Source organism: Sphaerodactylus townsendi, linkage group LG11, assembly GCF_021028975.2.
Source record: "Sphaerodactylus townsendi isolate TG3544 linkage group LG11, MPM_Stown_v2.3, whole genome shotgun sequence".
NCBI classification, from domain to species: Eukaryota; Metazoa; Chordata; class Lepidosauria; order Squamata; family Sphaerodactylidae; genus Sphaerodactylus; species Sphaerodactylus townsendi.
In genome coordinates, this window is record NC_059435.1 from 28,221,797 (window position 1) to 28,237,754 (window position 15,958).

Sequence of the window (15,958 nt, forward strand, 5' to 3'; positions counted from 1 at the left end):
CTTTCCAGGCTGTGTGGCCGTGGTCTGGTAGATCTTGGCTGTGAAAGCCTTCGGAAATGTTGGTTATGCCCAGTTGTTACAGTGGAATGCTTATATTAAAATATGTTTACAACACCATAACAAAACAAAAATGTTTTGAATAATTGTTCACAAAAATGTCGTCCTCTTCGTCAGTTGGGTCCAATAATCTGTGAGTACATAGGTTACACGTCCTTCCTGCAGTGCCCCCTTCCTTGGCTCCACCAGTCCTTTCCAACCCATGGAAAGTTGATTCTCCAGGTCATAGTGCCAGCATAGACTAATAGGAAGAAGAAGGAAAAATCACCCTCTTCTCTTCTAGTCAGTCATTCTGTGCTGATGGATGAGGCATACATGTCTCCCCCCACCATGCTGCAGGCCCCCAATCTGCATGGCTGTTAGTCTACGCAAGTCCTGCAACCCCGGAAATCAACTGTCCTGAAATCAGACCGGATGGCTGGATCTAGCCCATCACTTGGAATGTTGATGTTACAGTCTACAGTATGCATCAAGACTCTGCTCCCCCTGCCCCTCCCCTCCCCTCCCCGGCCCCTCCCCTCCCCCCGGCCCCTTGTAAAACTATTTCAAGTCTTTTGGCAATCTCAAGAGTTGGCTTGCATTTGCTGAAATGTCTGACTGTCCAATTAGCTTGCTAGTTTTGAAACTCCTCAAAATGACCCGGAAATGGGTGCTACTCATGAAGGGCAAAAAAAAAAAAAACCTTCCAGGGAAACAGATTTTCAAGAGAATACTAAGAAAGGTTTGGCAGTGATAGGATGCATAATGATAACTCTCAAGTGGTTAATGAATCTTACCTGTTCTGAGGGGAAAGTCTCTTGCGAAATCTAATTCACTGAAAATATTGCATGCATCTGTTGACTTTTATCTTGCTTTTGATTTCATATAAAAGCTGACGTTTTCTTTTTAGTCTTTTTCGCTAAACTCCAGAAGGCATCTCGAGTGTATTTTCACTTCTGTTTTTTTAAAATATGTCAGTAACATGGAGTACTTACCTTGTTTATCGGCAATAGTGTTGCCAAGGCCTGATTATATGACTGAGTACAAGGCATCAGAACTAAGAGCCTCAGTGGTTCTCTTTATCACTCCTAGATATTACAGTGCATCATTGGAAAGACTAGCCAAAAGGGCAGTCAAGGAGCTCTGACTATTTAATCAGTGACAAGAAAAGCGTTGAATCATTCCACTAAAAAGTAAATCATTTTCATCTTGCAGAGAACTTCAAACTGAGAATTTTTTTTAACCAAGGGTATATCTTTTAACTCCTTTTCAGGATGCTTTAGCAGCTTTGGAAACTCCAGAGGGTTCTAACCAGCGCAACAGAAAACTGAGTACTCCACTTTCTGAAGTCATTGGCAGGAACTTAAAACTGGCTTTGGCCAACAGCACCCGGCAAACGGCTGTGCTCAGTGCCAGTCCTCAGTTGAAGGCTGCTCCCCAACCAGTGGTGATTTGCGATTTTCACTTTGATTGTAGGCTTAAGGATAATCACATATACAATGGCACCTGTTGGCTGAATTTTTGAATGCTGCTTATTTGCATACAAAGAATTGTTTGCTCTTGTAAATTTCACATGGCTCAGTGGGATGATTTGTTATGTGAACGCTGTTGTGTGTTCACTGGAAGAGCTGAGACTACATGCAAATAAGCAGCATTCAAAGGGCTTTCCCAATGCACAGGAAGCCCAAAAAGTGAAAAGTATCTGAGAATCTCCAATAGGGGAAAGCAGAGAGATGCCACAGAAAATGTGGTGTATCTCTGAACCAGCTCCGCTGGAGCAAGGGGGCTGACTAAGAGAAGAAGAAGAAGAGTTTGGATTTATATCCCCCTTTCTGTCCTGAAGAAGACTCAAAGGAGGTTACAATCTCCTTGCCCTTCCCCCCTCACAACAAACACCCTGTGAGGTAGGTGGGGCTGAGAGAGCTCCGAGAAGCTGTGACTAGCCCAAGGTCACCCAGCTGGCGTGTGTGGGAGTGCAGAGGCTAATCTGAATTCCCCAGGTAAGCCTCCACAGCTCAGGCGGCAGAGCTGGGAATCAAACCCGGTTCCTACAGATTAGGTATTAACGAAGCTCTTAAATCCTTCCTTTAATGCATCAGCCACTTCGCTGCTCCACCCCTGGCTCTGGGTCCCCCAAAATGGCCCTGGCCACGTCACTGTAACATTTTGTGCTGGTGGGACTGGGTAGGAAAGGCAGCTGCCGGTTTGGCACCACGGAGCCGTCCTGTGCCAGCCTGCTGGAATAAGTAACTCTCCTGCTGGTATGTTTACCCATTGCACCAGCAAGGAGGGCATTTTTGCCGGTGCATGGGGGTGCTGGCTCCAGAGGGGGATTTCTACCTCCCTCTGGACTGGGCTGCTCATTGCACCCATTCTGAAACAATTAGCCATCACTGTTCTCAGTGGCAGTGCTGGCAGTGTGTTTGGAGAGGCCTTCATGAACTTGATGCTGCTGAAAAGTAAATCTATCATGCGTAAACACTTATTCGCTTTTAATTAAATGTGGCATAGTGTCATACCAGAAGCTGGATGACCCAGGTTCAGATTCTCACTCTGGCATGAAGTCTTCTGTGTGACCTTGGGCCTGTTACTTCCTCTCAGCCAAACCAACCTCATAGGGTAGTTAGGAGGACAAAATAGTCAGCTATGTACACCATCCTGGTGTCCAGGGAAGAAGAAGGGTAAGATAAAACGGGTGGGGATTGAGTGAATTCAGAGAACTGAACTTTTCTTGGAAGCATCCAAAACGTGTATTCCTGTTGTTTTCTTGTAAAACCGTTTGTGTAGGAGGAAGACTCCACAGACCCTCTAACTCCTCTAACTGGCGTTGTCGTATGTGTGAGTAAGAAGCTCAGTAAAGGGCAGAGTGAGCTGAATGCGATTACTGCCTCTCTTGGAGGGGATTACAGGTACATCTGCAGGCAAGAAGAGTATGAACTGAAGCCTTTCCGTTTGCTTCCCTTTAGGTGGCAGATTTTTTAATAAACGTATCTTCAGAAATGTCTGAGCTAAAATAAATGTTTTGAAGTAACAAACGCAGTGCTCTTATTCTTTGGTGGTTCTGTGAAATTGAAATGTGTGCCGAATGCAACGTGACATCCCTAGAACTGTGTCCTTAGAAGTGTGGCTTAAGTGTGAAAGGCTGGATGAATGGTCCTTTCTGTGTACCTGAGAAGAGATGATCTTAAAAGAATGGATGTGATGGAATTTCAATCATTGTATGAACAATGAGAAAAATGTTCATCCAGGGTCTTCATATGGGGTGTGCTAGATTCTTGTACAGCACTGGGGTGGGTGTAGGGTGTCTTAGGACGGTTCCAGATGGGATTTTTTATAAAGCCTCAAATATGCTGAATCAGCATTTTGATAACAATCAGTAGGTTCCTTTCAGCGTAAATGGGGTCACTGGAGGAATGGAAGGAGTAGTAGTGCATTTCCTTCATTGTGCTGGGGGTTGGTTAGATGACTCTATATTTCTGTGTCCTCTCCCAGAAAATGACAATTATTTAACATACAGTTTGTATCTTATTGCTGTTCTAGGTGGAGGTTTGATGAAACTGTGACTCATTTCATCTACCAAGGAAAGCAAAATGATAGCAACCGTGAATACAAATCTGTTAAAGAAAGAGGCATACACATAGTCTCAGATCTCTGGCTTTTAGAGGTATGGAGAATTGGCTCCTCCCAGTACTAGAATGTTAAAAGATAATTTTCATATATGGGTTGGCATTTTCTTATCACTTTAAAAAAAATATGTGTGGAGTAAATTGGAGGAGTCACCTGTGGAGATACAAGCTTCATGTTTGTGTTCTGAGGCATGATTGTGTGTTAGCAAAAGCAAGCCTTGTAAGTTGCTGCTTGTCAGTTAATGCCAAGGAACTAAAAGGAACTGTGCTTCAGAAAGAGACAGAGATGCAGCTGTCTCCTAGAAAAATAACTGTAATTCTCAAAGATTGCTGTCACATATGTTGTGACAACTATGAGAAAGAAGCAAGTGACTATCTGAGCCTGGTTTTTGCAGTCAGCAATGAATTGTTTTCACATAATTTAGAGATCCAGAAACCTCTGCCATAGTACAGAAAACCCCTCTCTGTGGACTATGGCGGAATTGAGGGTCACAGCTATGTGCATTGTAGAAAGCAATTCTTATGTCTCCTGCTGCTCAAGATCATTGCATAATGAAATTGTGGTGTTTTGTAGGCTTGCTGTTTCTCTCTGCCTTCTTCCCATGACAATAAAACTAAAGACGGAATAGATGAATTTTTAAAAAAGCTTATTAACCCTTGCATTTTGTGGGTTTTGGTAACAAAAGTTTTTTTGTTTCTGGGTAGACAGTGCACTCAGATGTGCACAATGCTTGTGTCGATGGAGAATGATGCTGAATGCACCTGGCAAAATTCATTCTAGTTCAGGGGTAGGGAACCTGAAGCCTCCAGATAAAATTAGGTCCTATAATCTCCTTATCAATTTTTACCAGCATGGCCAATTTAGTTTGGCCATGCTGACAGAGGCTGATGGGAATTGTAGTTCCTGAACATCTGGAGAGCCGCAGGTTCCCTACCCCTGTTCTAGTTCATAACAGCTAATGTTGTAATACAAATCTTAGCCTTTAAACTGCTGCGGGACTCTTTGTTGTGTTATATCAACAGAGTCAACCTTAGAGGAATAATCACAGTAGGCAAAAAAATTCTGTCCGGTGATTCCAGAATGTATTCTCCCGTGTTCTTGGTAGCCGTTTGCAGCTTTAATCTCTCTCTTCATTAACTGTGTTCCTGTTCATTTTTTTTCCAGTGTGCGAAAGCATGTAAACGGATCCCTGAATCTCTCTATCCACATACATACAATCCCAAAATGAGTTTGGATATTAGCGGTGTACAAGATGACAGAGTCTCAACTAGGCTTGGCTCAGCTAGAAAATCTGGAAAGGAAGATGAGGTATAGAAGGTCTTAATTGTGGTGTTTGTGTGGATTTTTAAAGTTCAATATGGTCATTTAGTTGGAATAAACCAGTCAGCAGTCAGCAGCTGCATGAATTGTTTTCACATAATGTTATAAAATCAAGGACGTTATATCGCTTTTGAGGTTTTGGGAGAGGTTTTTATATGGCATTTAACTTTTACAATTTAACAAAAATTAGGGCATTGTGATGGGCAGGCAGTACAAAAGCCTAAACATTTGATAGGTACACAGCATCTTTAGAGCTCATCATAGTGGAAATTTAGGTTAGAGCAAATATTTTTGGTATTCTGTATAAATTCATGAATAATAATTCTCTTCCCAATAATAATTTATCTTCTTTAAAACTTGGATGTAAGACACAAATCTCTTAACCATTCCAGAGTATTTCATTAGATGAGATCAATCTCGAAGATGCGACGACAGATCAAGTGAATGAGGCAGTTGCTATTGGAAAAGAGGAGAAAGCATCAAAAGGAGGTAGCTTCTGTGTTTGTGTGCTCATGTGTGCATATATGCACATGTGCTATTGTGTTGTTTGGCACCAGCCGTTAATATTGCAAAATTTTCCTATAACTTTTTCAAATGAATGTAGTGTGAAAAGAGAATGTTCGCACGCTTGTTAAAAGATTCACTTGGCTTTATTTAAATGGTGTTTGGTATAATTGATTTCGCCTTTAGTGAATTTTTTTTCTTTTTGATTCCAAGTTTTAACACAGACATTGGAAATGAGAGAGAATTTCCAAAAGCAGCTACAAGAAATCATGACTGCTACTTCTTTAGAAAAACTGCAAGGACAACGGACCTCTTTGTCCAGAAATGGTTTTGACAACTCTCCGACAACTCCAAACGGTCCTCGTTCTTTGCGTAACGGCCGAAGCAGAGTCTTGGAAGCATTAAGGTGTAGTAGGTGTTTGAACATAGTTTGGATTTGTGGGTGTTAGTCATAAAAAGGGTAGATAGAGGCTTTGAAGTTTCTGCTACGGGAGTCTACATGGCTGAATGGTTGCTTGCCTCCTAAGACATATCCATGTTAGAGCACATAGCTTTCAGGGACCAAAGTCTTAATTTGTTTTGGTTTTTTTGTTCAACATTTTGACAGGAAATAGGTTATTAATAATCCCAATTGCTGGTCTACATCTTTAAACATAATGGATTGTATCCAGTGATTTTGTTGTGCTGATGATGGAGCCTTTCCTGAGGAAGATGAAGGGGCTTATTTCTGTTGCATCAATATTTTGTGTACTAGCAGTTGTGCCTATACCCTTGTCATGGTCTGAGCTGCTGTTCATGTTTTTGTGATGTAAATTTTCTGACGATAATGTATGGCTGTTATCTAAGCTTCCTTAGGCTGCTAAGGAAAAGCGGGATATCAGTGTTTCAAAATAAAACTATTTTTGGAACAGGAATGTTGGACACAGTCTTAAATTAGTATATTTTTAAAAAAATGAATAATATGTCTAAGTGAAGTGTTTGATGCATTTGAAGTGAACTGTGACTCATGAGAGCTTATGCCCAAATAGATTTTGTTAGCGTTTAAGGCAGTTCTTGACTTCTGAGTGAATGTGCTTCAAGTCTCTCTCTCTCTCTCTCTGTCTCGTCTTAATTGGTAATTACTGGGACATTGATCAAAAAGTTTAAATGGAGATCTCAGCATGTTCTTCCCTACAAATTTATCTTTTGGCCTTGGTCATCACTCAGTAGAAGAATGCAGGCAGATATGGGTTCAGTTCCTGACATCTCTAGTTAAAGAATCTCAGGTAGCAGATACTGGGAAAGACCTTCCTCTCTGCCTGGGACTTCAGAGTACTGCTACCAGCAGACAGTGCCAAGGCAGATGGACCAATGGTCTGACGATATAATGCTGCTTGGTGAAAGAGCCACTGTGGTGTAGTGGTTAAGAGCAGCAGGATCTAATCTGAAGAACCAGGTTTGATTCCTCTCTCCTACATATGCAGCCTGGGCTAGTCACAATTCTCTAGAACTCTCTCAGCCCCACCTACCTCAAAAGGTGCCTGTTGTGGGGAAGGGAGGGGGATTGTAAACCATTTTGAGACTCCTTACGGTAGAGTCAAGGGGGGGGGGGTATAAAAAGCAACTCTTCTTAGGTTCTCATCAGACTCCTATTGCTGAAGCTATGGTGATTTTCAGTTTCATAGCTACTTTGACTGTTTTCTCCCCACTTTCCTGCCAAAGCAATACTTGTTTTGGACTTGTGGACAGCTGTTAAAAAGAGATCAATACTGCACATTCTTGAGAAGTTATTTTAAAAAGATAAAACCTATAACTTGGTAAAGTATGCAGATTAATGTATTGTCACAGCTGGAATCACTGGGGTATTTGGGGGGTTTCCGGGGCTGTATGGCCGTGTTCTAGTAGCATTTTCTCCTGACGTTTTGCCTTCATCTGTGGCTGGCATCTTCAGGGGATCAGCCCGGAAACCACACAACACCCCTATGCAGATTAAGCCTGTTTCTGCAGTTTTGTACTATCAGCATAATTTATTGTTGTTTCAGAATTCCAGCATCCCAGCTTATAAACAGTTTGCATAGCTGAACCTACACATTGTGCCTGATAACTATTTCCTCTGTGTGTGTGTGTGTGTAAATCTATTTGAGTTCTACTTTTACATAGAATTGTATTCCTCTTGGCTGTGCTAATCAGCAGACACAATCCATGAGATTCAAGTATTTCACTGTGGCAAGTATGTCTGCATTGCAATAGTGCTGACTTCATATGCAGAACGTCGATCATATGCTCATCTCTGTTTATTTATTTTGTTCCTTAGACAGTCCCATCAAGTAGCAACGGATGTCAACACAGAGCCATCTCAGAATGAACAAATTATTTGGGATGACCCTACTGCAAGAGAAGAGAGAGCAAGACTTGCCAGCAACCTTCAGTGGCCTGGGAACCCATCCCAGCATTTTGAACAAACAGGCGATCCCGCACTCAGGAAATCTGTCACTGATTCAGAAATTGCAGAAATGGGTATGAAGGGAGTGCAAACGTAGATGGATGTTACTTTGCTCTTTGATTCTCAGTTATCAGTGTTACAAGAAAACTAACGTGCGACAATTTATACTGATTATGTTAGTAACTACCTTTTTAATTTAGCTGAGGAATTAGTTTGGTGAAGTAAGTTCAGATTTGGCAAGTTTGTCAGTATTGGGCATGGATCTGGATTCTAAAACCCTGTCTAAACAGCAAGAAACAATTTCATGTGTGGAATGTGGACGGCCAGTGGGCGAGTGCATTTTTTAATGTTCATGTGCAGTTTTTGTCAATCTCAACACAAAGATGCCTCCCTGTTGGTGGGGAATGGAGGGATAACCACAAATTAATTCCTGATAATGTTCTATGTACAGGGAATTAAATAAAAAAAGATGGCATGCCAAATCTGAACCTACATCACCCACCCAACTAATTCTTCAAATATGCTCCAGTCCAAAAACTTGTGGAAGTTAGCTTTGACAACGCAACCATTCTTATGCTGAGAACAGTTCCTGTTTATCTTGCTCTCCAATCAAAACAAAATGGTTCTGAGGGTTTTTTGTTTGTTTTTGCTTTATAGATGTCAACAATCCTGGAGTAACTACTATAGCTGAGGTCCCAGAACCTGCAGTATTTAGAGATCCAGAGACCCCTGTCAAAGAAGATAATCCCATCCTGACACCACTGGCTCCTGCCATTGCCTTTCCACTTGCAAACCCCCCTGTGGCTCCACAGCCCAAAGAAAAGGTATCTCATTCTGGGGAGGGACTGGTAGTGGATCTGTGTGGTGTGCAACAGGCCCCAGGTCCCATCCCTGGCATCTCCAGTAAAAGGGTCAGGAAAGTAGCTGGAAGATTTTTGTCTGGGACCTGGAGAGCTGTTACCAGTTAAAGCAGATAATCTTGACCTTGGTAGACTAGTAGGTCTGACTCAGTATAAGGCGGCTTCATGCGTCCATGACACAGGCACTTAGACTGAGGAAATTTCGTTCCTGTGTTTTAACTGTCAATTCAATCTATATATGTTTAAATTACAGACGAACAGCCAGCATTTGATTTCAGTAGCTTCCTCGTAATCACTTTAAATCCTTCTGATAATCTTATCTGTCCTGCAAGCTAGAAAATCATGGAGAGTTTGAACTAATTAAAGGAAGTATCTGTAACTTATTTGTTTGAAATAATAGGGAAGAGCAGGAGCTCATGTGTTTTTCTTGGGAGTGGAAATGTTGGATTTGCCGAAATATATGCAGCTCTGTCAAAGTTTAGTATTGCCTAATCTTGTGGAACACTCTGGCTGTCGCAATTGAATCTCATATAGATGGTCTTTTTGTCTATAGCATATTATCTGGCTGCAGTTTCTTATAGTTAAAGGGTTTTTTCTGTAAGCTTTACTTTGCCATTTTGTAAAGACTTAAGCACAAACATCTTGGATGTGGGGGAAGGGGGGGGACAAAATTTGCCTACAGTTTCTCTCCATTGGCTTATCAAGGATAGTCTCAAAGCACATGACTGAGTTACATTATATGTGAAAGCAGGGATGCTCTGAAAATGAATAGCCATCCATCACATTCATTGTTTGATGTCTCTTTTCCATGTTTCCCCAATTTTGTCTTGCAGGTTATTAAAACTGACCGGAAGTCCAATGGTGAACCAGAATACAAATTCCAGCTGTCTTCCCTTACTCCTCAAGAGCGAATTGATTATTGCTATTTGATTGAAGAACTAGGTAAGATACAGTGCTGCTGGGTTTTCTGCTTAGACGCTAATTGTGCTTCACTGAGCATATAAAGAACTTCCTATGTGGTTTATGTGATGTGATTTAAAGAATTAGAATTAAAATCTATTCTCTTTGCTTCTTTAGGTGGGGTAGTGCTTGAGAAACAGTGCTTTGACCCTCGCTGTACACACACAGTTGTGGGAAACCCTCTTCGCAATGAGAAATTCTTGGCATCAATGGCAGCTGGAAAGTGGGTGCTCCATCGATCCTACCTGGAAGCATGTAGGACAGCACAGCGTTTTGTAGAGGTATTTAATGCTGTTATGGGCCCTCTGGGTTGTTTATAACTCCCTTACTATGTTCTTAACTTCTGAGAAACAGGATAAAATAAGCACCCAGCTTGCCGGGGATAACATGTGGACAACTGGGAAAGGCAGTGGCAAACAACCTCATAAACAGTCTGCCTAGTAAATGTTGTGACGTGACATGACCCCATCAGTCTGTAATGGCCGTGTGCTTGCACTTTTACTGTGCTTTACTTTTTTTGGCGGCGACCGGGGGGCGGGGGTGTGTGTGTGTTATGGCATACACCAACATGCTTTACTTAAAAAAATAGATTCTTGGTTTCCAAGGGCACCTAATCTAAATGATCAAAACAAACTATCTGAGGAGTAGGAGGGTGACAAAACATTCTATGTCAAACCCTGTGTGATAACATACAATTAGCTAATAACTCAGTATCCACCTCAGGGTTATTTTGTTCTTTTTCCAAAGGTGACTTGTGTGTCCATTTTTTTAAAAAGTACTACCTAATTGCAGTTTTCAGGTTATTTTCAGAATGTTTCTAAACAGAGTTGTTCAACAATAATAATTTGATGCATTAGTTATAATTGGTATGTATTAACAACTTGATTATACAAGGCTCTGATTCTACTGGATGCACAGCAAACCCCACAGCCTGTCTGTTTGTGGCATGTGAGAGGGAGAGAGAATGATGGACTTCTGTTTTGTTCTGAAGAACTATTTTATAAACTCAGAAGAGTTTCAGAAGCCACGACGTTCCTAGAAAAGCCTCCCTCTCCCCACTTGCCTTTGAGAGCTCTGGATTATCGCCTTAATAAGTGAACTATGAGAAAAAATGTAAAAATGTCTGCCTTGAAATCTAGTTGTTAATAGAACATTTGTCTGAAAGATGGAAGTGTTTTGGAATGTGTAGTTCAATTTCTTTTCAGGGACCCTTTAAGCTCCATTTTCTGTAAATAATGAGTGCAACTAGGTGGCCTTGTTGCAATGTCACGTTTGGCAGGATTTTTATGAATAAAAGGCTGTCCTTATTCTAGGAGGAAGATTATGAATGGGGAAGTAACACGGTACTAAGTGTTATTCCTAGAATGAGCGTAATACAGAAAAAATTAGCAGTGGCAGCCATGAGATGGAGGAAAGCAATACAAAGGAGGAGAAAGGAGAGCGGCATCACTGAGGTACTTTAATGTTTGGATTTACTGGAGGAGGGTGGGATGTTGAGAATAGCTCTGAGACTTATTTTGAAAATCTGTTACACATAACAAAGGAGACAATTTGATATTTTAAAGCAGCAATTGTGAAAGTGCATTATTTTGCATGTGTGGAAGGGGCCAAAGAACTGAGGAGGAAAGGAGGAACTACCTATATGAGCCTGTGACTTGTTTCAGATACTTCCAGACCATGGTATCTGAACAGGTCTTGAAGAACTGATGTTTGACCAAAGGCAGATAGACCTTTGACCTCTGCAGACACCCATCAGAGTGCAACCAGAAGAATGAATTAAGTTCAACCTCTGTTGTTTTCTAGATTTGGATTGCATCCAGGAACACCAAAGACCACTGAAGCCAATTCTTTACATTACACTTTACAAATTACTTGAGTAGATACATATTTTATGCTGATATACCTCTAAATAGCATTGCAGTCCTAAGAACCCTTATTTGGGAATAAGCCCCATTGAATAAAGTGGGAAAGTGGGATTGTCTTCTGATAAGCATCGGTAAGGATTATTCCGCGTATTTGTTTGGAGATTCTACGTTCACACTGATATGTAAACATTCGGTTTTAGGACTGTATCTTCTTGAAGCATTGCATTGCAGAAGCCTAGGAAGCACCTATGAATAAAGGGAGTGTGGGATTTTTTGAAAAATGTATGCTGTTTCTCTGACAATGTTTGAGGTATACACATTCTCCCAAAGCAAGAATCAAACAGATAGTTAAACTTTTCACAGCATTGTATTATTGTTTTAAAAATTGTTCATTTTTGCAGGGAGCATTTAGTGGTTGGAAGATTATTTTGAATGTTGACCCAGTTAAGGAAGCAGGCTTCAAGCGTCTCCTGGAATCAGGAGGAGCAAAGGTGGGTGTGCTCCTGGACTGGTTCTTTATCGATATTGTTGGTGGTCACAGGTAGGCATGCGCACTGATAGGAAAAAATCATCAGAACATTTCAGATTCAGGTTTTTTTAACCTGGAAATTATCAGTAAAGCAATTGGCTTTTTTTAGCTATAACTAAAAAGTTAAAAAACCTCAAACCTGAATTTTTTTAGTTCTCCCCTACCAATGCTTTCAGAGCCCTGGAAAGGATTGATGGGGGCGGGGAAAAGCCGTATGCTGTGCTGATCCCTGCCAAGGCTTTTTTGAATTCGGCTTTTTGAATATACCCAGAGGTTTTTTATCAGTAAAAGACACCCCCCCCCCCAAAAAAAAAATACGGCTTTTTTCAGTTTTTTGTGTGTTTTGGGTTTACTGAATCACCAAACCTAGACACAGATAGAGATTGGATCACTGCTTCTTGTTCAAATTCCAGTTTAGGCTACACAGAGGAATTTCTTCTGAGCAAAGAAAATCTCTTTTCACTTGAATCTGTTAATCTCAAGGATTAATTTAGAGCGAATTAACCTCTTTAAGTTTTCCCTGTCAGTTTCACTGGTACAACTTTACAATACCCATTATTGGTGTACATTCCCCTTACAAAATGGAAATGGAAGGAAATAGTTGCATCTTTGCAAATGACTTTACTTCACGTTTACAGAGAGTTTAGCGTTGAAGCCACAATTGAAAGAATAAAAGGAACAGCTGAAGGGTTCTGTTTTAATGGTGTAATTCAGGCTTTGCTGCATAAGATGTCTGTGGCAAGTGAACCGTTCTTCCCCAGGATAAGATGCACTGGTTCTTTAAGGCCAAATGTCGGAATGATTTTGGAGTCTGTAGCCACCCATCCTGTGCTGCAGAGAAATAGAGCAGCGCTAATGGCACCAACCCATCCTTGCTCACTCATGTCTTCTGAGAGCGCACAAGGAGGGTGGAAAAGTTGGCATTACTGGAAAACAGGCAAAAGAGCTGTTAATGGAGGAAGAGCACAGTGGTTAGGGACTCTAGCAAAAAAAAAAAGCCTAGATGGAGCAGTGACCAATAGCCATCGTTCCACACAAGACTAAAGCCAGCTTGTGATTTCCCCATCATGCAATTGCCAGAGCCACTCTGGAGGCCGTGCAGCAGAATGCCTGTTGCCTCCCTTGTCAAATTCTCATTAGAAATGCTGACAAATATAATAGGATGCATTTACTATAATAATTCCTTGAAAGGAAGACCACCCTGAATGCAAGACTGCCCCCTTAAAATGTTATGTCCAGTTTTTTGTTTTTCTAATAGTATACCTGGGGGGGGGGGGGGACGGGACTTGGTCCTCCATTTAAGTAAATACTGTGATCACTATTGTGTTCCACATTTGCTAGCGACAAATGTAAGTTTGATTTTCTCTTCTATGTATTACATCTACAGGTGTTGCCTGGCTATTCTTCTGCTCTCTTTAGAGAAGCCACTCACATTTTTGCTGATTTTAATAAACTGAAGCCAGAAGATATAAGAGTCAATGTAAGAGGAGCCGCAGCTCAAGGAGTGAACTGCCTGAAGCCTGAATATATTGCTGATTACCTTATAGAGGTTTGCATCCCAGGAGCATAATATGAAAGACTTTCCAAAGTCATTTCTAGGACATCACAGCTGTGACCCAGCAATAGGTTGAAGAAGGGTTTTTTGCATCCTAAGAGCTGGAAGGAGCTGTGTACATCACTGTGAAAATGTCTAAGAGCTTTGTGGTGTCCCTCATGGTCATATTGTAATTAAGACTCTTTTGACCCATTTGTTCAGGTTAAAGCAAACACTCTTGAAACAGGTGTCCTTTTCAAGGGTTAATTTGTCTTTTGCTTTGCTGTTCTGTTGCTGGAAGTGAGTTTGCACAGAGTATCTGTAAAGAGAGATACTCCAGGGAACAGGTCTTCTCCATCCTGAGAAGCATCATCGGGGACAATCTCTGCTTGTTGGGCAAGGACCTTTGCCCTGTGCCTTTTCCTGGTGCTAAAGTAGAGGCTCCTCATCAGCCACCATCTGTGGCATCAGCTGGTATACCAGAAAAGGAAAAACTGGGATAGAAATGGTGAAGAAGGGTCTTAGATAAAGAACGTGGGGATATGAGAAACGGCCTTGAAAGCCACCACTGTGCCCCCCTCACTCTGTGAGTCATGTATGCTTATGGCACTAAGGTTAGGAGACATATTTTTAATACCCAAATTTTCTTGTTTTGAAGGAACCACCGCCTCCAATGCAATGCTATTATTTGCCCGAAGCCATAGCCTGTCTTCAGAATGGCAGAGAACGTGGGTTATCTCAAAAACGAAAAGCTCCTGAAGAAGCAAACACAGTCAAGAAATCCAGAATGTATTAACTGCTGTGCCTTTCAGTACAATGACTTTTCCATTTCTATTTATACTTGTTTTCTTTCAACATGAAAGGACATTAAATACTTCTGTAAAATTTTGCGTCAGCTGCGTGTTGTCCTTAACCATCAAAGACCCATCAAGTTTTGTTTTGAGTTTACAGCAGCTCTGTGAACATTTTTGAAGCCAGGGATTCTCTGTTTTTTCTATCTAGTGCCCAAACCAATGGCTATATCAAAGGTGGCTTTCACCATGATGGGAGCAAAACATTCACTTTTTCTGAGGACATTTCAAAAGAGGGCATTATTTTGTTATGTTTATCTGTTCGGGTTTTAACAGTGTAAAACTTGCAGAAGAATAAATAATCTCTGGCAGTTGGGTGTAAATCAGAAATACTTGCTGGTAGGCAAAGGGAATGGAGAATTAGGAGAAAAACTTGGGTGTCCAAGATTGTTACTCACATACCAAAATGTCACAGATGAGGATACCATTAAAACAATGCTAAACACCAGTGGTATATGCCAAAACCTGAAAGCTAGTTGACTGTTCCCATTACTTTTCTGTAGACCTTGGCTCCAGTATCCATGTTTTGCCCAAACATGCTTACAAAGTGCATGCAAAAAAATGCTTGTGCAGTCACTGCACCTATTCTGAGTTTGGGTGAAAACCTATGAAGACTCCCTTCCTGACATTGTGCAGCTCGGGAAGCATTTCAGACAATTCCTTCTCCCCTGAAGGGTGGGGGCTTTGGCAAAAATATGTATCAATTACCTGGCACACTACCTGTATTGCTTAATAAACCCTGCTCAAAGGAGAGCCATAATGCTCGCCAGGTTTAATGTTATGCCTTCTGCCTTGTTACATGGCAGATTTAATAAGCAAGAAAAGGCTAAAAGATTGTGCCCATGTAACGATGGGTCAGTTGAATCTCTGGCCCACCAATTACTACACTGTCTCAGATTCAAGGAAATCAGATCCAAGTATGTGAATCTTACTCCTTTATATTTACCCAATCTCACCAATTTAATTAGATTACACTACTTGTTGGACATCCTGATCCTTCTCTCTATGATAGTGGCAGACTTTCTCCTGGAAATTACTAAATGCCAGTAATTTCCTTCGACTTAACATTTATTTCCTGTATTATATATGCTTTTCAATCCATTTTTATTATTATTGTTCTGTTATGCCAATAAAGGCTTGCTAAACTAAACAATAAAAAATACCTGAAGCAAGCTTCCAACATGTTGACTTCAAGGTGCCATGATAGCTCTTTGGAGCTCTGGGTCTACGACCAGCATTACCACTGCACTTGGTAGCCAAGGTATGTTTCTTGAACATCCTGAAAGGTGTGCTGTGGGATTCTTTACCTTGCAATAAGCTATCTGAAAATAAGAATTATTGCCCCTGCCATTCCTCTGAAGGCCACATGAACCCAGTTAGAGGGGGCTAAATGCCTTGGAAAGGGGTAAGACATGAGGACCAAGTTGACTTACAATTTGTACTAAAAGGT

The 15,958-nt window shown here is 41.2% G+C and overlaps 1 protein-coding gene across 2 annotated transcripts in view; it reads left to right on the forward strand.

Annotated features, from left to right (window-relative positions):
• Positions 1-15,219, forward strand: part of TOPBP1 (DNA topoisomerase II binding protein 1) — a 31,215-nt gene extending 15,996 nt beyond the window's left edge. For both annotated transcript variants that reach the window (XM_048511227.1, XM_048511226.1), the window contains 14 exons: positions 1,310-1,483; positions 2,824-2,945; positions 3,577-3,700; positions 4,828-4,971; positions 5,376-5,472; positions 5,701-5,893; positions 7,781-7,983; positions 8,567-8,733; positions 9,603-9,711; positions 9,847-10,010; positions 11,043-11,183; positions 11,996-12,085; positions 13,511-13,672; positions 14,316-15,219. In XM_048511227.1, the coding sequence (XP_048367184.1) occupies positions 1,310-1,483; positions 2,824-2,945; positions 3,577-3,700; positions 4,828-4,971; positions 5,376-5,472; positions 5,701-5,893; positions 7,781-7,983; positions 8,567-8,733; positions 9,603-9,711; positions 9,847-10,010; positions 11,043-11,183; positions 11,996-12,085; positions 13,511-13,672; positions 14,316-14,453 (2,028 nt within the window). In that variant the 3' untranslated portion in view covers positions 14,454-15,219. The remainder of the gene's footprint in view (positions 1-1,309; positions 1,484-2,823; positions 2,946-3,576; positions 3,701-4,827; positions 4,972-5,375; positions 5,473-5,700; positions 5,894-7,780; positions 7,984-8,566; positions 8,734-9,602; positions 9,712-9,846; positions 10,011-11,042; positions 11,184-11,995; positions 12,086-13,510; positions 13,673-14,315) is intronic.
• The last annotated feature ends 739 nt before the right edge of the window (positions 15,220-15,958 follow it).